This window comes from Myiozetetes cayanensis, unplaced genomic scaffold, assembly GCF_022539395.1.
Source record: "Myiozetetes cayanensis isolate MyiCay16 unplaced genomic scaffold, myiCay2020 scf24, whole genome shotgun sequence".
Lineage (NCBI taxonomy): Eukaryota > Metazoa > Chordata > Aves > Passeriformes > Tyrannidae > Myiozetetes > Myiozetetes cayanensis.
The window spans coordinates 9337936-9365391 of NW_026087456.1; the positions used below are offsets into that span (position 1 = coordinate 9337936).

The 27456-nt window shown below is 47.9% G+C and overlaps 2 protein-coding genes and 1 long non-coding RNA gene across 10 annotated transcripts in view; 1 reads left to right on the plus strand and 2 right to left on the minus strand.

Annotated features, from left to right (window-relative positions):
• The window catches only part of LOC126642761 (uncharacterized), a 222699-nt gene extending 213365 nt beyond the window's left edge, over positions 1–9334 (minus strand). For 4 of the 6 annotated variants that reach the window (XR_007629535.1, XR_007629530.1, XR_007629529.1 and 1 more), the window contains exons 1-2: positions 9198–9334; positions 8182–8290 (exon numbers count right to left, since the gene is read on the minus strand). This is a non-coding gene — a long non-coding RNA (uncharacterized LOC126642761). Of the gene's footprint in view, positions 1–6822; positions 6963–8181; positions 8291–8652; positions 8797–9197 lie in introns of those variants that run through there. The other 2 variants (XR_007629531.1, XR_007629532.1) reach the window with 2 other exon arrangements.
• On the plus strand, positions 8894–15433 carry PAQR3 (progestin and adipoQ receptor family member 3). The gene is made up of 7 exons (XM_050320635.1): positions 8894–9153; positions 9227–9389; positions 10150–10305; positions 10981–11178; positions 12607–12697; positions 12988–13124; positions 13490–15433. The coding sequence occupies exons 1-6, from the start codon at positions 8969–8971 to the stop codon at positions 13116–13118; spliced, it is 924 nt and encodes a 307-aa protein (XP_050176592.1). The 5' UTR covers positions 8894–8968; the 3' UTR covers positions 13119–13124; positions 13490–15433.
• A 624-nt stretch (positions 15434–16057) lies between these two features.
• The window catches only part of BMP2K (BMP2 inducible kinase), a 46667-nt gene continuing 35268 nt past the window's right edge, over positions 16058–27456 (minus strand). For all 3 annotated transcript variants that reach the window (XM_050320627.1, XM_050320626.1, XM_050320628.1), the window contains one exon: positions 16058–21433. In XM_050320627.1, the coding sequence (XP_050176584.1) occupies positions 20016–21433 (1418 nt within the window). In that variant the 3' untranslated portion in view covers positions 16058–20015. The remainder of the gene's footprint in view (positions 21434–27456) is intronic.

Below are 27456 nucleotides of genomic sequence, written 5' to 3' on the forward strand. Positions count from 1 at the left end.
TCACCTTGTAACTCGAGATCTGGTCCCACACACCACTAAATAAAACCCAGAAAAAAACCCAAACAGCCCAAGCAGGCTTCTCCTATGAAGCAAGACAACTGCAGTGAATCAAGTTGGAGTCTCATCTGCCCCGTTGAGCAATATTTCAGCAGAATTTTAATTAGTAGAAAATGCAGAAATCACATGAAAAGAAAAATAATGTTGATTTCCAAAAATATCAGGCAATGTGATTAAAATGGTCAGGAGCAACAATCAGCATGGCTTGAATACTTAGAACTTGCAGTTCACTAGAAGACAGTACATGTCTGGTTTCATAATTTTAGAAAACGGCTTTAAATTTGAGCTGAAAAAATCTTCCAAGTAGAGTCATACTTCCTTTAACTGCTATCAGAAAGTTTTTTAATGTGTGGAAATACTTACTATTGCCATCACTGGTATATCAGTCATAACATCTAATGATGTGGAGATTGTTGCCTTATAAAATTCACAGCTGGGTAGCTACATGGCTCAAGGCTAAAACCTATTTCAAAATCCAGTGTTTTAGGAGGCAGAATGTTTATTAAAACATTTTGCCCATTAAAAATATATGACATATCATCGGTCATTCCATGTGATGCAGTGCCAGCCCTTTTTTAGGCAGTCCACTTGGGATGACTGCTGAAAACCTGGCAAGTCTGTTTGACAAGTCCACATCCTAATAATTTAAAAAGGCATTCCAGCAGCCTGGAAGAACCTCAGCAGTGCCCCCGACGTGGTGTGTCCAGAACTCGCCTGCACACACAGCCACAGTCGGTCTCTTCACGCTGACAGTCCCACATTGACATGCCTGCTTGATCTCCTCATGGCACAAGTTACCCTGAAATAATAATGAGGCTGTAGGTCTTTTTTTCTCTTGTTTTTTTTTTTTTTTTTGGAAATGTGGTGGAGAGAGAAATGTTGATAAATATTCTTTCAGCGACTCCACGGGCATTTGGCATCAGCTTCCATGAGTTGATGCATGTCCTAACCTGGAGAACACAAGGATGACTACTTTGAGGCTAAACAAAACCCAAAATCACTGTCTCTTCTACCATTCCCCGTGTGCACTGTGTAAGGAGAGATGCTGGGACTCCACAGGAAGGACACCTTTGTTACGGGTGAATGTCTCTCTAAAACAAGAATTCCCTGTGAAGCCAGTGGGATCACCCAGGGAGGAACTGATCACTAACCATCTGATCCCACCTTACAGACAGCTGGCACATCAATCGGTGTTTGACAAAATTGTCTGAAAAACTCTGACATGAAGTTGAAACTGCTTGGATATGGAGAAATGGACATGCAGCCAAAGGTCATCTATTCTCCCAGGTTATTGCTGCCCATCCTGCAGCTCCCTCTCAGTCTGGCTGGCAGCAGTAGGTCTCTCCATGACCTGAGGAACACCGCAGCCCTTCCCAGCTACCTGCAGCAATGCTTCCATTGGGATTTTGCCTCCTGCAGTGGCACAGTCAGGAAGGCCAAATAGGAACTAAGATGTCTCACTCCCTGAACTGCTGATACACTTCTGGATACTCAAGGAGGGTGAGGATGAGAGCAGACTGGACTGCCTGAACACAAGCAGGATGGTGGGTTCCCAGATCCAAGGTGGCAGCCAGGTTCCGCGTGGTGTTTGCCTTGCCAGGCCTAGCCAGACTTCTCACAGGTGGCAGAGTTATCTGCTCTTCTTGCTCAGTACACAAAAGAGAGGGCCAAGCAGAGAACAAGAGCTCTTAAAATGGTTTTTGTACTGCAGCAGAGGTTCCTCTGTAAAGTTCAACACAGTCGTGCCCTGGGGCCCCAAGAAAGCACAGCCCATCCAGTATGTCTTGATTATAAGAGACCCCAGCTGAGCCTTTGTTCTGGACTAAATCTCCAGCAAAAGGAACGCCATGTTTTATATTTGAAACAGAAATGTTACCGCTGCTAACGACCAGGAAAATAATCCTGACCTCATTGCACGTTCCCTTGTCTGACAAAGTATGGATACCGTTATTCATATTTGTACTGTACAAATGTTCCCAAAATGTCAGCCTTTCCTAATGACCCTAAAGAGACTGAAAATTAAAGCGCAGTTCTGGGCAGGGAAGCGACTCTATTAAAAAGAGACAGAAAGAGCCCGTGGCCATTGCCCATAGCCGTTCCGAGTTGCCTTCCAAGTCCTATATATTAACCAAGCCTATGCACAAAAGCCATGTTTTTAACTACTGTCAGCACTGCACAGTCACTCCAGCAGCAATCGAGCAAGCTGTTCTGCCTCATGCCTCATCACCATTTCTCACACTCCGCATCAAAGCACCAACATTAGCCAATTCAGCTGCCCTTCAAACTTCCAGCTCCAGTCAGGAGGAAGCATCTGCGGCTGCTCAGCAACTTGTGAGGCTGCTGAAAAAAATCCCAGCTTGCCAGGAATGCCCAGAGTAGCCAAGCCTGATGGTTCTCCATGACATATGGCCTTAGGACAGGCCAGACAGCTGTGAGCAGCTCCCCATTCCTACACTGTGCTCCTGTTCCCGCTCCAAACCCCTCCCGGCAGCACGGATGAGCTGCAGGCTCTCCCAAGGCACTGCTGCCGCTCAGATGTCGTGAGCAGCAGCTGTCAGCAGGGGAAGAGGCACCCTTCACTTGTGGCTAAGATCGCTTCCCAGTGACACAGCACAGGCTGGCACCACAGAGGCTCCAGCGCCCTGTCTGCTGCCGAGCAAGGAGCTCGCACTGCAGCAGTCACTCCAACGGCAGGAATGCCGTCAGAAGCCATCCATCAGCTCAGCAGACTAGAGGAAAACAAGAAACAGAGTCAAGATGGGCTTCAGGCGAGAGTACCGCGACTCCAAGTCCTCACAGTTTAACGTGCACAGCACAAACAGGGAGTTCAGTCACTGCTGCGTTTGTCCCAGAACAGACTGTGCTACCGTCATTCCAAGGTCACAGAGCAGGGAGCAGAAGCGGAACAGAGTCCTCAAGCCTGGTCAAATCTAAGTGCTCTGACACCACTTTTGGGACATGCTGATCAGTGTTGTATGACTGACAAGACGCAGTACACAGCATGGTTTGTGAGCCAAAGGAAATGGCAAAGAGGATGCAACTGGAGAACAGCACAGCAAAATCCCCCAAAAACGCTTCTAAGGCTGGGAAACTATCTTCTATGGACCTTGCTTAATGTTTGACAACTTAAAAATTAACATATTAGCTTAAGTATACAGAATTAATGGATGAAATAGACAAATAATACGAAGAAAAAAGGGAAAAATTGGGCAGGAAAGCAGGCTACGATTTCCTTCCCTCTATTCTCTGCAGAGAGCTTTTAATCCAAACAGTGGCTGAAGAGGAGCATTCCAGACCTCCCAGGCCAACATCAAGATGGGACTGGGGCAACTACTATCACGAAAAATAGACAAAAGACATCACAAAATAATGGAATAAAAACAATCGGAGGGCTTGGCTACACACTGTACTTGGTTCTTCACCAACTTCCCAGCACTTCACCCTTCCCATACACTGCGTCCTCCACGCATCTTGGCACTTACGAGTCTCCGTGACTTAAAGAAGCCAGACGGAGCACGAGGATGAGAGAGGGAACGTGAACTGTGCGTCAAAAAGATGATGTGATTCCAATTTTAGTAATCAAAATAATTGAGGAAAACCTAAAGTCTCCTAAGACAAACCAGAGTAGTAAGGGCAAAATCCCAGTCCTGATAGGCAGGCAAAAATATCCACAGTGCAGTCAGCAAAAAGATAATAATTTCCTCCCATTTCCTGTATCTTTATGAAGCATTTTCAGAGGCAAGGCAAACCTGTATTTTCATATCTCCAATTTTCAAACTCTGCCACTGCTACTTAGCAGAGATTTTGGCATTTAGCAAGACAGCCGGGGGGTGAAGGAAAAAAAAAAAAATCATGATTTGCACATGCTCATCTTGGTAGATGAGGAATAAACAAGGCAAAAGGAGGTAAAGTGAGATGAGTCCAAGTGCCAGTACCCAGGCCTTGTTTGGGATTAAAGTAGAACTTCACAGATCAGATGTAAGAGTGTGTTAAAAGTTTGGAAGAGTCCAGTTGATTTCAGCATAGAAATCCTCATCAGAGCCAAATGAGAAGTTGTAAGCATGACCATAGACACACATTCAACTACCCACAGCAGCTAGTCAGCAACAGTGAGGATTTACAACAAAACCCACAACTACAGGGTGACTTTACAGAAAGCCTGTTTTGACTTTTAAGTGTCTTGGAAACACGATCCCCTTTGGGAAATCTACTGTCAGACTCTGACTGGGTGAAGGAGCCTAGCACTTCTACAGGAATAGTCTGGTTCTTTTTTAGCAGTGTCCAAATCCCATGTGCTTCTCCAGAAGTGAAATGAGCTTATGTACCAAAGCTGTCCGCAATTCCTGGAGTATCACCCTTATTATAAATACATCAACTAAAATCACCACAACAAGAGAAAGAGAACATCTCTAATCAAAACAGTTGGTCTCTAAATGCCTTCTGTTATAGCATGAATTCAAGGTGGGACAAAATTTTGTTGGCAGGTTGGAGTTAGGGAGACCTTTAAATATGAAAAACAAAATACCCACACCCTATGCTCCTAAAATTCAGGACTCCTCACGAAGGAGTTTTTTTAACTCTACCATTTTTACTGGAAGCAGACTGTTGCACAAGGAAACACCATCCCACACGATTAAGCAGCGCTGCAAACGGCTTCCGTCTTTCCCTGAAAATCCCTTAAGTTCTCAAAAAAATTCCATTACTTCCACCTTCAGAACCTATCCAGAAAAAAGCCATTTGTCAATTACTTCCAGTTCTTTCGGTTCAGGACTCTATTACACTGCACAATTGTTCATGTGCATCTGCTCAACACGGAGGAAAAAGATGTTGCTAAATTGGAAGCAGAGCAGTGGGCTGGGCAGGAGAGGTGCCCTTTCCATTGTGTGCACAGGGAGGTTCTGCTGACTGCAAGTGCTCGCACAGCAGGAGAGAGCCCCAGTGCCATCCCTGCTCTTGCTATTGGCAGCTGTTCTCTTATCACCAAAGAGAATTTATCGCACCACTGACAGATGCCCAGATTCAGAAGCTGGAGTTGAAAGGCAAAGGGATTGAATCAGAAAACAAAAACATCCCCACCAAAAAAAATTTAAAAAAAAAAAAAAAAAAAAAAAAAAAAAAAGAAAGGAAGAGCCCTACCAAACCAAGTCACTTCAGTGCACACGGCATCTCTCCACAGGGAGAGCAGAGAGCCAGAGCCACCGCAGCAGATGTCAGGCAATGTGTCTCAGGCGCTCCTGGAAGCTGCTCAGCACTCAGCTGAGGAGCTGCAGGAAACCATGGAGAGCTTAGTCACAAAAATCCTAACAGGGACAGTGTGAGGAAGGAAGACCTTCAGGGAAGAGGGCGTTGAAATCAAGCTTCCTCGGTATTAAGGTCATTATTGAATACAAGGTACTTGAACTCCTAATGCTGTCTCCTGAAGGGAGCTGGTGGATCAGGGGTGTCCCAGGATTTCTGTTCTTACACACACACACACACACTCTCAAAGCCTCTTGGACTCTCACACAGCTATGAACCTTATTTTCTTACATATGACTCCCCTGTGTGCCAACACCCCAGAGGCCATTTCATAGCAGCTTTGGCCACTTCCAAGAACTGGAGACAGAATCTCTGTGTTGTACAAGACAAGGGGCTTTAATATCTCCCTTTCCTGGTGTCATGTCAGCAAACATGCAGTGCACACGTGGCCCTGTGCACAGGGATACTGAACCAAGAGCACTCTACACACATGAGCAGCTACACTGTCTCTGTGCCCGTAAACCAGTGCCTGTACTCGAGCCACAGACTTTGCATTGAAACATCGCTGCACACAGCATTCCAAAATATCCCTCCTCCCTCTGTCCCCAAGGAAAACACAGCTGTGTTTATCACAGGTGAGGAAACCCTGACCTATGCACCGACATGGCTATGGGCATGATACAAAGAAAGACAGGGATACCTTCCACCAACGTTCCCAAATGCATTTTCCCTACTAAGGCTGATAACAGATTTCATCCCTGCGGACTAGTCTGCCTTATACGGAAAACTCTAAACAAGCCGAGTTCTCCCACAGGAGCGCGTTCCAACAGTGGCAAAAGGAGTCCCAGGGCACCTCCCATTTCTTTATTTGTAACGAACCTATGAAAAGCCCTCAAACAAAACTCAGAAGGAGGGGTTTTGCTGGGTACTTCAGAAGAAGAGCATCAAACACGAAGGCACAGCAACCTTGAGGGACACCAGCACCGCCCCGATGTGCACTGGTGGGTGTCTGCAAGGCCCGGGCCCTGCCGGGTGCGCCCTCAAGTTCTATGGAATGAGGATGAAAAGGCAGCCCGAGGCTGCCAGGAGGCAGGTCCAGGTGAGGAGGCAGGACCGGCGGCAGCACGGAGCCAGGCTGACACCTGGAGGGAAAGTTGGGGATGAACCGGCAGGATGCTGGCAGGGAGCGCTGTGCCCTCATTGCCGCCTGCCTCGGGTCCCTCCTGTCGACCACCTCTGCCCCCGCCTCCTCCCGACCCGCTGCAGCACAGTTGAGACGGGCCTGCTACAAATAGGGAAAGGAGAGGCGGAAAAAACACTTTCAGTGTCTCAAAAATCAGCACCGAGAATATTTCCACTCTTTCAGTTTTAAAATTGAACCGCTTTGGGTTTTGCTCACATTCTGCAAAAAGCAAACTAGCTATTTGGATTGGATCATTATTCTTCCCCTGGTTGCTCCCCGAAAAACCAGAGCAGCGTATAAACAGATGCTGTCGGATCTCACACAGTCAGATCAAGTTTCCTTACCAGCTCGACTCCAGATTTCCCGTGGCAGAGTTCCACACTTCTTGTTCCTTATGTAATTTAAACGTGGTGCAGACAGAGTAGCAGCTCCAGCTGGTGCCTCGGGCAGGGCCCCCTACAAAGGATTCCCCGGACGTTTATCCCCTCCCAGTGTGTGCCCCCGGAGTCTGGGAGCTTCCTGCTGAGTCACCGGCTCTTGTGTCTCGGCGCAGGCGGTCACACGTCCGGCGCCGCAGGGCCCCGCGCCCTGCATAGGTAAAGGGGCAGGTCACAGCCCCTGGCCGGGGGCTGCAGCCACGCCCCCATCCCGCCCCCAACCTGCAGCTGCCGCCGAGCTACCTGGCCTAAAGGAGTCCCTCAGCAGGTAGGTAGGGTTAACAGGCAGTTCTGCTCACGTGTGACCTCCTCAGCCACCCCCGCGAAAGCCTTCCCTACCTCTGCCTGCACAGCTCACTTCAGCCCCAACAGAAAAGTATGGAACCTCTCAGGCACATTCATCTTTACCCCCAGTTAAGCTTATTTGCCAGTAAAATTCGGGTCCGGTGTAGGAATTAGGACAAGTTACTTACTTACCTGAGAGGTCAATTTAGGTCAAAGCTATCTCGCACAGATGGCTAATTTGAATCCCGAACACATACAACACAATTGGTCAATAAACTGAAAATAAATAGTGGAAGTAATTCATTTAAAGCTGCCCTAATTGTTTCTCAATTTTCCCTATTAATTTGACCTATAACACTTCTCCCATCAAAGCTTCAAAGCTTTAACTTAACAGCCAATTAAAACTTCTTTAGGAAAAAAAAAAGTGCTGTCAGATCTGATTGCTTCTGCCTGAACCCTTTGAAGTGCTTGGGATTGATTTAAATTGCACGGGCCTGGAAACAAAGTGCTCTTTCCAGGTATAGTGTTCTCAGGGAGCTAATGAGTCAAGGGACAATTAAGACTAATTAAGATTTATAACTTGGTAGCAACTTTATGCGCACCATTTGGCTTGAGGAAAGTGAGTCACCGCTGGAGCGAACAAGTTCTCTCTTGGTGTGTCCGTGGGAGCCGGCAAGAATGCACTCAGTTTTTCCACAGCAGAGAGAGGTTACCAAATTAATGTGGCAACTGTATTCTTATTCTTGCAAAAACACTTCTCCGCAAAAACATCTATCACCTCCCTCATTCTCTAAGCGAGCATTGCACAGAGAAAAGCCAGTGCGACGCTTTCCTGGAAAACGATAGTCACCGTATAGGGATCATTACTGTTAGCTTGGCTTCACTACTCTGGTTCAGAGATTTTAACTGCAAAGTACACTATGTTGGACAAAACAGGATCAATTCCTGTCAGTCTGGACATTAAACCCCCATCATTCTTACCTTTTACTTCACATTACACACCTCTGCCGTGGGGAAATTCTTCACATCTGTCACACCACGTGGTTTAATGAGACAAAAAACATTGGCAGAGTTCTGCAGGGCACAGGACCTGTGGGGAGGGGCAGGTGAACCACCATTAATTACCCTGTGGGGCACACTTGTTTGCAACTTCGAAACCAAGAGCCATAGTACACCTAGGGAATTACTTCTTTCCCCCCAGCCCTTTATTTTTTTAAATAAGGAAAAAAAATATTAAAAGGAACTGGCAAATAACCCTCAACTGTTCTTATTGAGGTAACACAAACCCCTTGTGCGAGTCGTCCTCATGACAAAAACTTTTCTGGTACCCCATGGAGTACATAGGGAAAACCCCTAAAAGCCAATAATCACGATCTCACTTAACCAGAGCTTGCTCTTGCACGCTTCAAGTGCAACTCCCACAGGGAATGACAACCCTCAGCATTGTTTCACCTGGCAGGTGCATTCCTGGTCTCTCCTCACAAAGGTGTGCAGCCTCGGGCCTGAGGGGAACGGCTGACTGGCCCAAAGGCTCAGCTCTGACATTCCGGGGGGATCCCGGCGGATCCCGGCGGTCAGAGCGGCCCCAGGCTGTGCCGGCGGCTCTCGGGCGCCCCCTCGCGGCCGCTGTGGGGCCGCGCGAGGAGGGGCCGCGCGCGGTGACGCCATCGTTTGGCGCCGCGCGGTGACGCCATCGCGGCCGATGATGGCGGTCCCGCTGCCCGGCCCGTGAGGGGGCGCGGGCCGGGCCGGTGCGGCAGCGGGCAGGATGCACCAGAAGCTGCTGCGCAGCGCGCACTACATCGAGCTGGGCAGCTACCAGTACTGGCCGGTGCTGGTGCCCCGCGGCATCCGGCTGTACACGTACGAGCAGATCCCGGTGTTCCTGAAGGACAACCCCTACATCACCGACGGATACCGCGCCTACCTGCCCTCCCGCCTCTGCATCAAGAGGTGAGCGCGCCCCGCGCCCCCCCGATCCCCCGGGCCCCGCTCACCGCCTGTCCCGCGTTGTGTCTCCTCGCAGCCTCTTCATCCTCTCCAACGAGACCGTCAACATCTGGAGTCACCTGCTCGGCTTCCTGCTCTTCTTCACGCTGGGCATCTACGACCTGACGGCCGTGCTGCCTGCCGCCGGCGCCTCCCGCGAAGACTTCGTCATCTGCTCTGTCTGCCTCTTCTGCTTCCAGGTAGGCGCGGGCCGGGAGCGCCCCGGGGGTTAAAGCCCCTCACACGGTGCGGGCACAGCGCCGTTTGAGCCGCACTGCTCCGCAAGGGACAAGCCTCGGTGGGTCGGTCGCATTTCCCTGCAGTAAACTGTGCAGGACTGAACACAGCTGGCACAGGAGAGAGCCTGTGCGAAAACAAGGGCCGTGTCCAGGCTGGGTCTCAGCTTCAGCAGCTTGAGAGGTGTCTGACATGGCTCCCAGACAGCATCCGGTGCTACTGGAAAGGGCCTCCCACCGGAGCACGGGCATCAGCCGTGGCCTGATGGTCAGGAAGGGCAGGAGGGCTGGCAGCAGTTCTTACTTCTGAGCTGGTCTGACTGTGGGCTCCTGTGTCAGATACATCTGTTCCGATAGCAGACTTCAGGTGTGTCACACGTGGCTGCTGAGTCTCCTGTGATGGACACTGGCCCTGCAAGAGCACAGAGCTGAAGGGCACTCCGTGTGTTCTCTTCCAGCACAGGATGGCTGGGTACAGCCAGAAGTGGGGAATACTCCCTCACTGGCTGGAAAAGCACTGCTCTTGTGCTCCTCCCTCCTCCTGCCACGGGGTCACAGAGGAACAAACATTTCTTGAGGACAGAATTTGACGCCAGCCTAGGAGCAAACACACGCTCAATGTGCCGGGGCCCAGCGGCCGGCTTGAGCTGCAGGGCTGAAGCTTGTGTGCTCCCTCTTGGTTTTCATCAAGGAATTAATCATCCTCATTTGAACCTCTGTGTAGGTCTGTATGCTTTGCTCAGTAGGATATCACCTGTTCTGCTGTCACCGCTCGGAGAAGACCAGCCGGCGATGGATGGCACTGGATTATGCAGGAATTTCCATTGGGATCCTGGGCTGCTACGTGTCAGGCGTGTTCTATGCCTTCTACTGCAGTAACGTGAGTTGGGAGCATTTTCCATGCAGTGCTTAGTTCCCGTGGTCCTGTAGAAAAGGGGTTTGTGGCAGGTGTCCAAGCAGAACAGGAATGGGGAGAGAGGGATGGGAACTGGAGCATGTCCCCCTGGCCCCAGCAGAACTGTGCTGGCTGAAGGGACAGACAAATGCAGATTTTCCTTTCTAGATGTCAGCTGCACAAAGCCTCAAGAAAATATTTAAATTTCTCTGAAAGCAGGCAAACTTTACAGGTCCTACCTGTGTCCAGTGCCTGAGGCTGATCATGGGATGTGTCCCACCACAGGCACTTCACACAGCATTGCCCATGAGGTAGCTGCCAGGAGGCAGAAACAAGCTTGTTTCCTCTCCACTTAATAGAGGAGTGAAATGAGTTCCCTTCCAAGGCCTGCCATGTATACGCTGTCAGGGAGCTGAACTGGACTGCTGGGGCAGAGGTGCATTGACAGTGTTTGGGTGCAGGCACTGCTTAGAATAAGGGATGTGTTATAGGTGCCCCAAGCAATAGAGTCCCTTCCCCTCACTGCCAGCTGACCAACACAAGTCCCTGCACTCACACCCACCGTGGAGCTGTGTTCTGTCATTGAAACCTCCTGCCCAGAGTTGACTCTTACACAGGATAAGAAACCCACAGACTTGCCTTTGTTTCTCTTTCCCTCAGTACTGGCGCCAGGTATATTTGATCACTGTGCTGGCCATGATATTGGCAGTCTTTTTTGCTCAGATCCATCCTAGTTACCTCACACAGCAGTGGCACAGGCTGCGCTCCGTCATCTTCTGCTCTGTGTCTGGCTATGGAATCATTCCCACCATCCACTGGGTTTGGCTCAACGGTGGCATTGGTGCATCCATTGTACAGGTAAGAAAAAAGAATGAAATAAGATTCCCTTTTGCTTTTCACTTGCCATCTTCCTTGAGTCCTCCTACACTCAGGGAAGCGACGGGGAAGCAGCTTGAGTTCAAATTCCTTTAGTACGGATTTCTTTTGGTCGGTACAATCCAAATGCAAACACTTAGAAATGTGATCGGGGTAGACAGGTTGTATAGGTTCAGCCTGCTGTACTGCCCTAGAGCTGCACGGTGAGAAGCAAAGCTGGATGGAGGTGTGTCCCTGCCCGGGGACAGAGCAGCGGAGGGAGGCAGACCGCACCCTCGCTCCCCGGGCCAGGGCCAGGGCCAGGGCCAGGAGCTGCGGTGGCTGTAGAGCAGGAAGCAGTCTGTCAGGCTGCACAAGTGCTCAGGGCTGGCTGCCTCCACAGCTCCACAGGGCAACCAGGAGACACTGATGGGGTGATTATTTGCTTCCTCTTCTATTCCCTGGGTTGGCAGCAGTAATCAGCATTTGCCTGCTCAGCCCTCTCCCTCTTGCGCGATCCTCTTCTAATAGCGCTGTGACATTGATGGAACTCTTGCCCTGTTCACCTTTCTCCACTTGGAATAACCCTGTGAAACCAGAGGCCCAGTACAGCTAAAGGCAGCGCAGTGTGCCCCAGTATGAGACCCCCTGAAATCACTGCTGTTACTCAGGGACCTGATGGTACCGAAGGAAACATTTCCTCTTCATAGCAAGCAGAAACTGCATGTTCTTAGGCTGGCCTGGATGGAGGGTGGTCCCTGGGGTGATGGCTTACTCAAGTCCAGAGCTGCTGTGGAATGTGGCAGAGCACAGTTCGGGAATACACATGTGGCCTTCAGAAAAGGCATTTGACACCAGCATTCTAAAAATCAGATTCCACAGCAGCTGTCTTCCCATGTCTTCCCTGCTTTGTTTCCCCTGCGATAGCAGGATGATGTCTGTGGTACACATTGTGTTTCCATTCTTCAGAAAAATGCACCACTTAGGTAATAAAACTTTCTGCTAAGGAAAACCCACCTGATGCCTGGGTTGCAGTGTGAGCAGTCCTGTGGCTTCGGGTGCAGCAGCTGCAGTTCCAGTGGGTAAGTGGGATGTGCAGTGCAGTCTGCCTCACCCTGGCTGTTCTGTGTGGGGTCAGGGTGGTGGCAGATGTCCTTTCACTGACAAGTGCCGTGTCTGCTGCAGGCTGCACAGGAACACTGAGTACCTTGCATGTAGAAGCAGAAAGGTCGGAATAAAACAAGTTTATTCCCATTCAGGCTTTCTCAGAGTTGGCCATTTGTTTCCCTGTTGGATTTGCCTGTAGCTGACACACTGCAGTGAAGGAAGATTCAGGGTTTTCATACTGTTTGTTTTCTTCTTTATATTCAGGGACTTCTTTTTCTGGTTTTGCTTTCTAACAGAATAGGAGAGCTTCCTTTTCTTTTGCAGGAGTTTGCTCCGCGGGTAGTTGTCATGTACTTCATCGCTGCTGTAGCTTTTCTCTTCTATATTTCCAAAGTTCCAGAAAGATACTTCCCAGGTAGGAGACTTTCTTCTGGGTGGTTTTTTTTTCCCTGCAGTGTCACAGTCCTTGCTGTGGGTGAACTTCCTGGGAGAGAACAGGCTGAGCACATTCCCACGCAGAGTAAAATGGTGCACGTGTTTGCATCAGAAGAGGCAGACAACTTCCAAGGAGTTTGTTACAGAACTTTCCCTGCCTCCCCCCAAATGCAGGGTGTGCTGGAGCTATGCAGGAGGCTGATTACTAATTGCACTGCACTCGCTGTGGCTGAATTTCACAGCTTAACCCCTAACCCTTGTTGCCCACAGGCCAGCTGAACTACCTCGGCTCGAGCCACCAGGTGTGGCACATCCTGGCAGTGGTGATGCTGTACTGGTGGCACCAGTCCACGGTGTACATCATGCAATACCGACACAGCAAGCCCTGCATGGACTTGTGAACAAAGGTACAGCCTTGGGCAGTGGGATAGTCTAACAGCCACAGGCTGAAACCATCCTGGGTTTAACCCCATCTCACTTCCCCAGAGCAGGTGCAATGCTTCCTGTAAAGAGAAAGCAGGGATCTGATGCCAGGCGCTCTGTTGCACTGGATGAGGCTCTGTGGAGCTGCTGGGCCCTTGAACAGTTCTAAAGCAGGCTGAACTAAGCTCTGCCAGATGCCCTCTATCTCTGTGTCACAATTTTAATAGCCTCAAGCTATCATTACTCTTTGTCCCCTTTTTCCTGGAAAAGGCTTTTTGTGGAAATCAGATGAGTTGCTGATTTCATGTGCCCAGGAAGTGATTCACCTTGTTTCCCTGCTCTATTTCAGAGGCACCATGGTGGGATTTCTGACTCTGAGGGTCTGGACCTCACAGCTGTGCTATGGACTGAAGCACTGAGGTAGTTCCTTTCCTGACTCCTGGACTGTTACCCTCTTGCTGGGACAGAGCATTACCATGAGCTTTGATAAACCCGATAGCATAGCCTGGGATCTGGGAGACGTTTCCTTCTCAGCCACTTCCTGTTCCGCAATCAAGTACCAAACAGGTCTTCCTCAAGCGGGACAGTGGGAAGCTGGGCTGTCTAACTCAGCATGCACATCCCAGCAGGACTTTTTGTTGCCTGGCAGAGACAAACAGCAGAAGTGAATACCCTTGGCTGAGCCAACAGGTCTGGACACCAGGGTTTCGGGTAATGTTCAAGTGCATAATTAGGAGGATGCTCCTGACAGTGTGCCTGTTAAACCGTGGGAACTCTGGGACCCAGTCCTGCATCTGAAGCACAGCCCTGTGGTCTGTGCATCCTTCAGCCTTGGCCCGAAAGGTGTTCTTGTGCTTCAGCGTTGGCACAGGAACATGTAACCTGGAATTCAGTGGACTTGTGTTCTCTTCTGGGCAAGCTCTTTCCATTTTCCTGGAAGTTAAGATCCCATCCAGCACACCTAGATCTTCATTGCAGATCTTAGAAATTGCCTTCAATAGGGGCAGTGCCATCGCTTGAAGTTTCTCTAGATCCCTTCAGTATTGTGAAGTGTTCCCGGAGAGGCACCAAGCCTGTGTGCCCATGTTTGTTGCTGTCTTGCAGTCAGTGGACTTGCCTGAGTAGTGAACCTGCTGGGGATGCAAATCCCTGACCTTTGGCCTGTCCATGTATGAAAGGTTATACTGCACTGGCAGACACTATTAACCAAAAGGACTTGCTGCCATAATCCTGCCACAGTGAAAAGGCTTCCTGAAGTTTCAGGATCTGCTGCGGAACCATCACTTCTAAATTCAACACCCAGGAGCCATGCAATGCACAAGTTATTGGGTAGCTGTAGCTCAGCAAGATTAACCTCCAGGGGTGCCAGTCTTTCCAACAGGATTGAAATCCTTTGGATTTTTGGGCTAGAGGCAACATTTTTAAGTGATTTGTATATAGCAGCTGTGCCTGTGTTGACAGTTCAGTCAGGCAGCAGTACCTGCTGCTGCACGTGCCCAAGCGTCAGCATTATCCATTTGGAGGCTGCTTCGCATGCACCACGATGCCATTAGGACTAATCCCAAGTGGCTCTGTTCCCATAGTTGGAGGGGACATGCTGGCACTGTGTGGGGCCCTCCTCAGGGTGGGCAGTCTCTGTGAATCCCCCAAAGCTCCCTCTGCCTGGGCTAAATGAGCCCTGCTCCTCAGCCTTTCTGGTCAGGGTGTGCCAAGAACACATGGAGTAGCAGTGCAAGCTCACGGGCAGGCACCTGAACAATCCCTGCGGATGGAGAAGGCAGGACACAAGCTCCTCCCAGTGTGCTGGCCAGGGATGCTTCTGTTCAGGTCAGAGGGCTGTTTTGGTGCTTGGTTACTGTTTTGTTTTTTTTAACCCCAGAAACAAGTATTGGCAAGAACTGACTCCACATTTGCAGTTCAGCTCCCGGACCTTAAGCCTTCCAGTGTAAACACTGATTTTATATTTTTTAACTTGACAACCAAGCAAGTTTCAAGTGCACTAATTACTACTACTGAAGCCTGACAGGGAACCTGCAAGTATAGAAGTGTTATGTGTACAATAATACCTGAAGAATATGTCTGTGCTCTGAAATCATACTGATTTTATAGTTTACTAATGTATTTTTTTTATGGAAACTCTTAACTACTCTTATCAGTTTTCACTGGATAAGGAAACTGACTGCCAAGCTGTGCATTTTTACTACCCTGACAAAATTTATCAAGCTGCATGACAGTCTTCTATGTGCATAATGAACTTGTAAATAAAGTCCAGGTCACTGGCGGTTTCCTTGGAGTAACATCACTTGTGCATCTCACATAGTGAAACAAGAAATTGTGAGTGGCTCAGCCATGGAACTTGTGCCATGTCTTGGGGGTTACTAGACAGGGAGACTGTCTCTGGGATTTTGGGGGAGCATCTCGAGACGAATCTGCTGATAAACTCAGCTTTACAACCTACTGTCACTCCTGTTTACTCACCAAGTCCTGCTGGCTGCTTCATCTGTTCTTGACCATTTCCATTCTTACTTCAGCTCAACTGAGTAAAATCAGTACAAGCAGCATTCAAAAAACCTGCTCTAGTAAACAAATGCTAGAAGGGGGTCAAACCACAGAGTTCTGTCTAGAAGTGCAGAGCCAAGTCCACCGCAGTGGCACTGGGAGCCACACACAGCCTGTCTGCAGGAAGGCTTTAAAGAGTAACACTGAACCTAAGGAATTCAAAATAGCACGTGATCCGCAGGTTTTTAACCAGTTAGACAAAGCAAGGCGATTGGGCAGCAAATACAAGTATTTTAAAACACTTTAAAGACAGTGACACCACAAAATCACTCAGCAGAAACAGCACTGCTTATAATGAGTAAATCAAAGCCTAAAACACAAATACCTCACAATGCAGAGTTCAAGGAGACCTGCAAAGGCACTGTTACCACTTTTGTTTATTTAACAACTCCAAGGATTTTATGACATATATCAGCTTCACCAAAAAGTTAAAAGTTCTCTGTTTAGTGGTACACAAAAAAGCTTTAGAAACTTGAAGTCTAATGAGAATGGAGGTGTATTTCAGGAAAGTGCACTTAAAAGCTGAAGGCCAGCAATTTTAAAGTAGTTTTTATGCTCTTTAGTACTAGGTGATTTTTCAGTCACCACTTAAGCCATACACACAACCTCCTTGATTTCCTTTCAAAATAAGCACTACAGGACAGTAGCACAGCAGCCACCCTTGGCACTTGTTTTTCCCTCGCAGGTTTCACACATATTCACTCCAAGTCACAAACGTGATTGTGCCTGCTGGGTTACCCAAACCACAGCAACTCCACCGGGTATGTGATGTGTGTGAGCGTGTGTATATTTTATATAGACTTCTCTTATGTAAAAATACACGATATAGGATAAAAAACTCCAGATAAACTCTTATTCTCACAGTAGCAAATACATCAACTTATTTTCACAGTACTTGGTTTTACTAACTGGGACACCCAGAGTGATTAGAAGATATTTGCTCCAATGCTGGTGTTCACGGGGCCCACACACACACAGGGCAGCCAGAGCAGTTCACTACACACCTCGAGGCCCTTCAGTCCACAGGCAAGCACAACTACCAGGCTTCCCTTTCAGTGACCACAACCAGTAAGGGTTTCTTAGTACCTTGGTACAGACTCTCTCCCCAGCAGTTGATCCTAGAAGGCCTGTGCTTCAGTCCTTCAGCATGCTGAAGGAGAAGCTGTAAAAATCCATGGGGATTTTTAGCCAGAATGGAAATGTCAGCCCCTTACCTTGTCACTGTTGCCTTCCTGGGCAGCATGGTACATGCCTACTGCAGCAAGGGCTTCCTTGTGTTTCAGTAAGGTCACAATGTGCTCCATGGTGAGCATACACTCCAAAAAAGGCAAAGGATATCCTGTTCCCTGACAGTCCCACATTCCAACTTTGAATAGTGGATCATGGCTGAAATTAAACCCCAGCTTGGGTTTGTTTGTGTGTAAACAACATACACTGCACAAAGGCAGCTTAGTGGGGGCACTAATCTCTCTTCAGTCATAAGAAAGGATAATGTAACTTCAACTCTAGAAACAAAAGAATTACATTTATACAAAAACCTGTGTGATATCTTGAGTGCAAAGAACCAGGTTTGTTAAGGCCACTAGAAAGCAAATGTCACGGACCATAACTCACGTGCACTAGAAGTGTTACGCCAGCTTTAGAGAAACTGGGATTTACAGTTTGCCTTTGCGTCATCTCAGTTTGTGCTCAACCTCACTTCAGCTTTGCTGTGCTGCAATTTAACCACGTACAGACCCTCTGCCAAAATCCAACCAACCCGCCACACGAGGAAAACCTGCAGCACTCCTCAGCCTGGAGTCTCAGGGCAAATTGATAAAAAGCAAACATTTTTCCTTCTGTTCTTAGTTTACCTGAACGCTTCTGCCCACACCAGGTCTGCACAACCTTCTCCCTCTGTGTCCAACAGCCACCACCTCTCCTCCCTGGCCCTGGAGCCAAGCCCCAGTGCCATGTGCATGGTTAACCCTTCCCATCGCTTTCCCACTGGGAAGGCAGCAGCCGTGTGGCTTTGGCGAGACCAGCCACATTTAGGACCATGGTTTTACTCTCTGCTGTTTTCCTTTCGTTTTGTTTCCACCCCCTGCCCCATCTGTCATCTCACTCTGTTCCAAGAGCTCTTCAGACAGGTGAGTAACAGCTCTGAGGGAAACCAGGGAAGGAAGCTCATAAGCACATGCAGAGGAAAAAAAAAAAAAAAAAAAGGAAAAAGACAGTTAACCTGAGTATCAGAAAATGCTACAAAACTTGGCGTGTGCTTCTTACAGCCTTTGGCACCAAAGAAACAGGTGAGAAGAGCAGTAATAAAAGTCTAGGAAACTCCTGTGCAAATAAAGTTGAAACACTTCTACTCACAACCTCCTATGAGCTTAATTTCTAAGCCTGGAAAAGGCACACTGAACCACGCTCAGCTGGAATATTCCACTTGCAGCCTGTGAGAAAAATGAAACCGAGGAAGATGAAGGTAGTGATGGTGTATGGATAGCTATGAGCTTCTTTCACATACCAGGGTGAGGGGAAGCTCTCTCACATACACCCAAGGGAGCACTTGATCAAACCAACCCCAAAGGAGTCAACTGATTTGTTTTCAATGTGTTTTGAGCAAATATCATAAGGGATCCATACCCCCTTCACAGATCTCAGAGATATATATATATATAACCAGCAGGAGGCTTTGGGGAAAAAAAAGCACAACCCTGAATATTTCACTTTACCTCTTGTGACAGGGGGAGACATGAGGACACCCAACCAAACGCTGCCATCCTCCTCATACGAACATCCATTATCGAATCATCAGCATTCAGCTGAGCAGGATATCAAGGTGAGACTTGCCAAAAAACTACCTCCTTTCCATGTCCTTGAGGATGGCCATGGAACCCAGGCAGGCAGACAGACTGGGCTGTCCCAAGGGGTGCTGGCTCTAGACAGTGTCCATGGCTCAGCACGAGCTTCTTCAAAACAGGAATGAAACCCTGGCCTCAGCAGTGCTCACAGCTCCTCCCCACCACCTGCTGGCACCGCACGCTCCTGGTGCCCCTCACGCCCCCGAGGTCCTGGGCAGCACAACCAGGGTCCTGCTCATAAGGCTCCGTGGTGTGAAAGCAGCTCACTGGTCCAGCAGCCACCAGTTCCTGCTCGGCTGGAACACAGCTGGGAGCAGGGAAGCTTCTCCAAACCTCAGTGCATTCAGCAAAACTTACAAGAGCATTAATTAGGTTACAGTCATTTCATAAAACTATTATTGTACAAAACAAGAGCCTTCAGAGAATACATGTTTTCTTTGCAATAAAAATCCAAGAGGAAAAGGTATTTTCAGACACCAATCCCAATTTGTAGTCAAATCACAGTCACCTCACAGTCCACTGTGCAAGTCAACTAAACACTCTATATGTGCTCAAGGATAAACCAGCCCCTCTTCCAGTGTGCTGAGGAGTCTCCCAAGTGCTGCAAACACTGACTGTGTCCCTGCTGGCTCACTCTCCTACATTCAGGCTTCTCAGAAATGAGTATATTTTCTGTATCTTTAGTTTTGACTCTAAATTTCCAGTTTGCTATTTTACATTAATGGCACTTACTGTAAAAAAAAAAAAAAAATTGACCATTTAGGCACACAAAAAAATAACGTGCCTTTCATCTCTGCAGCTGCATAGATGTCTGCTAGGTCCCAAGCCATAGTTGTGCTCTGGAATTCTGACCCACAGCCCCTTGAGGACGTGGCTGTTTTATCTTTTATGATTAATAAATGTAGTTTTCACCTAGGAAGCAAAGATTATTTCCAGCAGATAATCTGGATATTAGTATGCCTTGGTTCTTAGGTCTGCTGCGACTGAGACACAAAGAACCACTGCAGTTCGTTACCCCCCTGTATGTATGGAAAACATTTTCCATGTGCTCCCTGCCTGTTCCCCTCCACCTCAGCACATTGCAGAGGGCCGGAAAGGCAACACTGAAGTGCAGAATGACAGTATGTCCCACAGCCACCAAGACAGTGACAGTGAATCATATCCAATTCCTCCTTCCATTCCGGGACCATCTGCCATAACAAAATGGCCCTCCTAGTTTGTTTTTTCTATCAAAAACAAACAAACAACAAAAACCACTGCACCAAATCAAAGCAAAAAAAACACCAAAAACCCAACAAAAACTCCAATCAGAATTAGCCATCATTCACAATTCCACTGTGCAAGCGGGCCATGCCCTCCTGAACCTGAACAAGCTGCACAATCAAGGTCCCTGTCACTTCAACCACATAAATTACTCCACTAAACCTTTATTAAGGGACTTGGAGAGGATGGGGGGGAACCCACGGGAAGCCCTTACTGTTTGGAAGGAAACGGAGCTGCTCCGAAGGGATCTAAATCCAGTGCCTGCTGCTGGCTCTGTGCACTCTGCACAACCAGCTCTGTGAAGGGCACCGCACCAAAGTCGTCTGTTTTGAGCCCGTCCCCACCATGAACGGCCCCATGCAGGGAGCTCTGCCTCGGCCTGCCGGCCACGACGACCGTGCCGAGGTCCCCGCGGCTGTCCCCAAAGCCCTGGTGCTGGGGGTGCCGCAGCAGCTCCGGGGGGTGGAAGGGCTTGGCTCCAAAGGGATCCAGCAAACTCTCATCTGTCTGCAGAGGGTTGGTTCGGTCCCTGCTGTCGGTCAAGGCCACGCTGATGTTTTCCTTGGAGTCTGAGATGGTGAGGAACTCGTTGCTGCTCTGGGAGTCCCTGCGTCCTGCCTTCTTGTGCCGGCGGGCTCGCTCTGGGGTGCGGTAACTCGGCTTCAGCCCCTTCTTTGCGGTGGTGGGGGTGCCGTGGTGGCGCTTCCCATTGCTCTTGGACACCTCCTGCTTCATGCGCCTCTGTCGGGAAGACAGTTTCTGCAGGTTCCGCTGCTGCTTCACCTTCTGCTGCTGCTGGCTCCCTGTGATCTCCTCAAAAGGAACCAGCCCAAACAGGTCCTCTCTGTTCCCAGCAGACTTGGGGAGAAGGGACGGCTGGAATGGGGTGCAGCCAAAGATATCCACACTCCGTGGAGACGTGGGGGAGAGCAGAGGCTCCGTTCCCAACACCTGCCCATCTTGCTGGGGCACTTTTTTGCTGAAGGGGGCTTTTGTGAAAACATCCAAGTCATCCTGTTCCTGAGCCAGGCTGGGAAAAGCTGTCTGAGAAGAAACATCTTTATCCATCTTCTCTCTTGCCTGAGGCCGCAGGGTGAAAAAGGGCACAGCCCCGAACACATCGAATTCTTGGCCAGGGTTAATCACAGTGCTTGGCACCTCAGATGAGGATGTGTGCATTGAACTGGGTTCCTGGATTTCACCACTGCCCACACAGTCTCTGAACCTACTGCTCAGGAGCCCTTCCACTGATTTTTGCTTGGTACGGTCAGAATCCGAGTCAGAGCTCTGCTTCTCTTCCTCCTCTTCTTCCTCAGAGTCCATGAGGAGAGGGCGGTGGCCTAAATTCTCTGGTTCTGTATCATTGTCATCATTGAAGTCTCCATTCTCCCCTTGCAAGACTTCTTCATCTTCCTGTTCTTCTTCTTCCTCGCTGCTCTTGGGAGAAGGAGGGTCAGATTCAAAATCACTCTCTGACTCATCACCACCTTTTGTCACGTGTCCCTCTGCACTCTTCCTCCCTGGGCGGGGATCTCTAAATACATGACTCAGTTTTCCAGCTTTGGTTGGGGTCCCTAGGTTATTTCCTTGATTGCTGGCTGAGTTATCCACTTGTTTTCCAGGGGAATCTGCAGGTCCAAAGAAAAAAGAAAAAAATAAAAAAAAATAAAAAAAGAACTTAAACCGAAGTCACTTACTCCACACACTCCACAGCTACACATGGCAGGAGCTGATACAAAGACATACATCCTGTACTTACTGAGGGGACTGAGCTAAAACCAGATGTATTATTTCAAACAACACTCACAAAATCAATAGTCAGAGTTGCCAGTTTGTACTCCTAGAGCACAAGGTGCCTGGAAATACAAGAGTAGTATTTTTGGGGCATGGAGGAAGGACCAAAGGACATGGATGAGCTCCTGAGATATCTTTTCCTACACACTCATTGTGCAGCTGCTCCTCTCCAGGGAAACACGAGCCAGCAGGTTGGAAAAAGTAATGTTTTTCTCTTTTTTTCTAATCAGACTTATTTCTGGTAGTGCTTCTGCTTTGACAATTCTGCTCTTACAAGCTCTGGTCATGAGAACATGCTCTAATCATTCTAACTTCCAGTGTAGTAAACGAGGCACAAAAATCTCTTGCTATCCCTGGAGTTTGAAAGCAGTGCTTCCCACTTTGTGTCTAAATAGGATTCATCAGCTCAGCTTCTCTATAGCAAGGATGTTTAGGTATTCATTTTACTCTGACAGTTTCTTCCCCACTATTCACTGACAACTAGAGCTAAAAGAACAATTCATTGATGAATCAATCGTGGGGTGGTTGCCTTGGGAATTCTGGGAGCAGCAGAAAATTTGCAGCAGTAAAGAAGAGAGATGGCAAGAACAGGCAGAGCAGGAGAGGCTGCCCAGTGCCCCGGCCCAGGTCTCATCACTCAGCAGACCAAGCGTGTCCCTGTGCCAGAGCCGCAGGCTGTGCAGAGATGTTTGCAGGAGCGCTGGATTTCTATTGCAAAGAAGGAGTAGGAGGAAAAGCAACGCAGTCTCAGCTGGGGAAGGTATGTTTGCTCTTAAGATGCCCTTTTCTCTCAGACGCAGATCACCCTGGACCATGCTGCTTTAAAGAGCATAACTGACCATGTAACACTAATGACAGTGATGAGAATTCCCCTCCTGGCAGGCACAGAGCCACTCCCAAGATGTGTGCAGTCCTGCCCAGGGAGGCCCCCAGAGGCACCCTGGCTCCGGGGACAAGCTCCTCACATCTCCAGTGTTTGACACCAGCTGGGACAGGGGCTGCTCCTGCCACACAGTTATTCATGAGCTCTACCCACAGCACTGCTGACCCTCCCACCAAAACCAACACCTTCCACTTGTGGCTTTGTTATACAAGTACTGGAATTTAACTGGACTCCACGTGTTAACAGGATTGAGAAAGCTGGGGATGGCTGTGGGAACCAGTTATTTCTACAAAAAAGATCTTCAGCCAGAATCCAGCCCATAACACTCTTCTTCTTGCCATATACAAAATAATCTCAGCTAATTCTTCCCTTCACAAAGAAATTAGCATGCAACTTTCAGGCCAAGTCAGATTCTTTTCTTTCTATACTTTAGTTTAGACCAGAAAACAACGTTTTACAGAAGCAGTTTTTCCTTTTTCAAAGGGAATTAACATCCAATTTCCTCATCCACCAACTACTTTGCTCCTTTGTAATTACACTTGAAATAAGCAAAATTCGGCAGCAATACAGTTTATGTATGGATTTAAAAACAAGATGACCAGAATGACTGAAAACATCAGGTGATTAGGGCTTTGAGCTGTTTATTCTTTGCTTCTGGTGTCAGATTGCTTCTTATCTACTGTAATTTTAAACACTACATATTTGCTTTACCCACTAAATTAGAATCTGGATTATTTTGCTGCTTACTTGAGATTTCCCAAAGGTACAGCCTTCACATTGCACTATAACCCCCCAGCCTCCAAATCCTGCTGTTTCCAATAGTTCCTGAAACAGTAATGTTAGTATAAATGCAAATAGATTTAAAAGGAAATATTTCTAGGTTAGATGTTAACAACCCTTAGAAAACAAGCCCCCCTAACACTTTCTATATATCCAAGAGTTTACGCTCCCAAGCAATGACTGGACCTTTGCATATTATTTTGATACACAGAAAACAATTTATAAAGTGATTTCTTTTTAAGCCAAGAACTGAACCATAGTTCATACAGTATACGTGGCTTCCCAAAAGATCTAAATATTATTTGTTAAATGCTGCCACACACAATTCCTGGACAACAAACTGCAAAAGGCACTGACAAGACAAAACCCACCCCAACCTCTACCAACAGCCACTGACTCACTGACCACGTAACTTCAGGTACACAGTGTCCATCTCTCAGTACCAGACCTCTCCAGTACAGCAAACAGGACTTGTCAGCACATGGCAAAACACTTGGAGCAGTTTCCCACCCCACACTCCACGTCCTGGCACTGGCACACCAGCCACTCCAGTATCTCAACAGACCCACCTGTTATTCACAACTGTTATTCTTGCTAATGATTTTGGGAGTCAGGCATCCAGACAACTCAGTCTTTTAGGAATCCATATTAGCAGCCTAAGATTTCCACTCAAGTCTAACAACTACCACCTCTAGAGAAATTGGGATGAAGGCAGGAACAACTCATTCAGCAATCCCACTTGCTGGAGTTGTGGGTCCCCAGCAAAGACAGAGGCCACGTGCTTGCGATCTGTGAAGCCACGTGTTTTCTCCGTGCACTTGCAGCCTTGAACCACTGTTCAAGGAAATGCTGAGCACCTTCCTCCCTGACAAGAGGCAGAGGCATGGAGATGCTCGAGTAGCTAACAAGAGCACTCAAAGTTTGGCATACTTGCTCATTTTTACAATACCTTCCCCAGCAATCTGTCCTCGTCACTTTTACGGCCTCTTGTTCTACCGAGGCAAAGCCCCCGTGCACTGGATACAGCACACACCAGCCCCTGTGCTGGCAGCAATGAGGCAGCTGCAGGAAAAGGAAGCCCAACGTGTGCATTTTGTAAGTGTGTGCCCCCAAAAGAGAAAACGTTATCCAAAGTATCTCCATTCAGAGACCATTGAAAATATTACAGGAAGATTTCTTTATCCAAGATGTAACAGCCTTGTAGCACAAGGCAATGAGTGCCTCTGAGCGCATCAGTGGTTTCTGAACAGGGTTTCCAAATCCCTAGGACATTGCTCCTTATCCATCGTCTCTGACAGAGTTATGGATGTGACCCGTTTATGGTAGCAGCAGTAGCAATCAATGTCTATGTACTGTACAGCCTGGGAATTACCCATCAGTGATCACAAACTCACAACCTACACTAACAGCTCACTATTATCAAAGTGTCAGGACCAGCACTCCATGTATGACCCTACATAGACCACGTCACCAGGAAAGCCAGTAGCACACATCAGATAGTGCTGTGAGCAACAACTGCTCCTGCTACATGAGTAAAAATCACTTCTGTTCCAAGGAGTATTTCCAGAGTGGGACCTCACTGCTCTCCCATCACTGTCTGTCAGGAAAGAGCAAATATCTGGCTTTGTTCCTCAGTCTGTGTGGAGGTGTTGGAAAGATCTGCTCCAAGAAGAAACTACTCCAAGATACTCGTCTTCAACACTACTTGGCCAACCCTCAGAAACAAACCCTCTCTGCCTGCACCTTCACACCTGCAGTGGCTTCAGGTTAGCCCCAGGAATAGGGATAAAACTGGTGTCAAACCCAAACTAAAGCAACAGAAATATCCCCCCTAGAACTATTGGGTTTTATACCACGACAGGAATAGTTTGTTTTTCTGCACTTCAGCTGCCCCTGTCTCACCGCTAAAGAAGTTAGCAAATGAAATAAAGAGCACTACACACAGAAATAATGCCCCAAAAGGGAAAACTTCCTGCTTAATGGTAATTTAATCCTCTGGCCAAACAGCTTTTCTAACTGAGGTGTTGTGTCATGTTGATTTCATGCAATCTTCTCAGGCTGCCCTGCTGCAGACACTGTTCAGATACATATTTATACAGAAATGCTGCACACTGGTGAGTAACATCTGTTTGCAATGTGCTGGTCAGATTACCACACTTCTAATCAGGTTTGCAGCTTGTAGCAAACAATTGTTCTTTGCTCAAATGCGAGCCAGGTGGAACATCTTTAATCGTATAAGAAGATCCCAATCTTCAAGGAAATTTTCTGATGTTCTTTTTCGAGACACAGGATTATAAAGAGGATGAATTCCCTCTAACAACTGCAATAATTACATGCCTTCTGCTGGTCCCTCATTTTAGGGTATTGCGGGGGTGGCCCAGGAGTGGGGCATAAGAGCTTTAAGCTTCCTTGGAATTGGGAACATACTGCCACCATCATTTCAGAACAATTTGCCACATGTCAGCCCGAGGATTACCCACGGGCTGCAACTAAATCTGCACCAGTTCTCTGACCGGAGCCAGGCCAGCAGCTGCTCAGTACTGTAATGGATTTACACTACTTACCACCTTTATTTTCAAGAACACCACACTTCTGCCTGACCTACTGCTGACATTTCTTTCTCAATAATTAGTCTAAAGGTTGAAACGTGTCAGAAAAGGAGTGAAATGTGTGCATGATTTTTCCAAGGTTTGAAAAAAACCCCAAACCAAAAAAACAAAAACAAAACCACTGAATCATTTTGGAGAGAAAAAGCAAATTGCTGGCAGAGCCCACACATATAATCTATTCTAGTGATGGGTGGATAATTTCAAGTTACTTGGGAAATATTCCCTGGAAAAGCTGAAGTCCAAAGACCATCTTGATAGAGGGAACCTGTATCCAGCAAGCAGTACTAATACCTGAAACTGAAGCCCAGGAGAGGTTAGAGAGTAATATCAGCAGTACTTTCAGTGAGTACAAATATTGATTTGAACTGAATTTAATTGCCGAGTTGGATAAATCTGGAGCACTGCACAACAGCCGCATCACCGCGCAGGTCTGGGTGTCTTAACAATCCAGAACATCAATTGCCAAACAAACATGAACTGGTGGCATGAGCTGTTTAGTGCTGTCACGGTGGCTCAACTCTTCTTGTTTGTCCTGTTCTGACGTTCGTAATTTCTTTTTCAATTCCAGTGAGCTGTGTTTCACTTCAAGGCCCAGGCTGCACAGTGGTCCCAAGGCTCCACAGCTGTGGTACAAAACTTGCAGTGGTCTGAAACCCTGTTCGAAGCACTACACAAACCACAACTACACCAATAGTCATCACCCTTGTTTCTTCATGCCAGAAAAATCACTCTTCTGCTGTGATGTGGTCAAAGCTCATCATCAGCTACTGCAGCAGGGCCTTATCAGAGACATGCTGTGTTCAAGGCTCTGGATCGTTCCCATGGCTATCTGACACACAGACAATTGGTTTTCCTCAAGATCCACACAGCAGGCACAATACACTCCACAAACCCCCTCTTATACCATGATACCTAAAATCCTCGTTTGCAGACATCACTACGCCTGAGTGCAGCAAGTCTGGAAGTCAGAAGGAAGCTGCTATGGAACTGAACTTGCTTTTATCCCCAGTCTCTGCACAGTGAACAAGGCTGCAGTGGCTGGGAAGGGGTTACCTGTGGAGGTTACAGAACCCAAGTGATTTGATGGAGAAGTACCACATCTAGAGCCCAAGTTACCTTACAAACATTCAGCAGAATAGTTTATGAGAGGGCCAGAATCAGAGCCTTATCCCAGTAAGCCAAGCTAGGAGACAGCTCACACAGAGTCTCCACAGGAGCAAACGCCTGTCAGACAGCTCCAGGGCAGCACTGGCAAAGACGTACCAGGCAAGGTTCCCAACATCTCCACACAGTCCATCCACATCATTGACTGTTACCCCAAGTCTTGTACTACTTCTCTGAATGTCAGTGTTAAGTTGAGGGAAGCAAAAGGCAATCTAACTCAGTTTCATTCACGAAGAATTAGCGTGAACAAACATAAGATGGCAAAAGGCCACCGAGTAAAACTCAACAGCAAACTGTACTATGACATATCCTTCTCGGCATTTAGAAATAGCTTAAAATGTGTCTCGCCTGAGTTTCTGAAGCACTCGACTTTATGTTAACAAATGATGTAACAACACAAGCTGGTTAATGCACACTTGAA

What these genes read in the sequence shown, in the direction of transcription:
- PAQR3 (XM_050320635.1), top strand. Translation starts at nt 8,969, where the DNA reads ATGCACCAGAAGCTGCTGCGCAGCGCGCACTACATCGAGCTGGGCAGC. An exon ending in ATGCCTTCTACTGCAGTAAC is followed by an intron (nt 10,306 to 10,980) that starts GTGAGTTGGGAG and finishes TCTTTCCCTCAG; the next exon opens with TACTGGCGCCAGGTATATTT. An exon ending in TTGGTGCATCCATTGTACAG is followed by an intron (nt 11,179 to 12,606) that starts GTAAGAAAAAAG and finishes TTTCTTTTGCAG; the next exon opens with GAGTTTGCTCCGCGGGTAGT.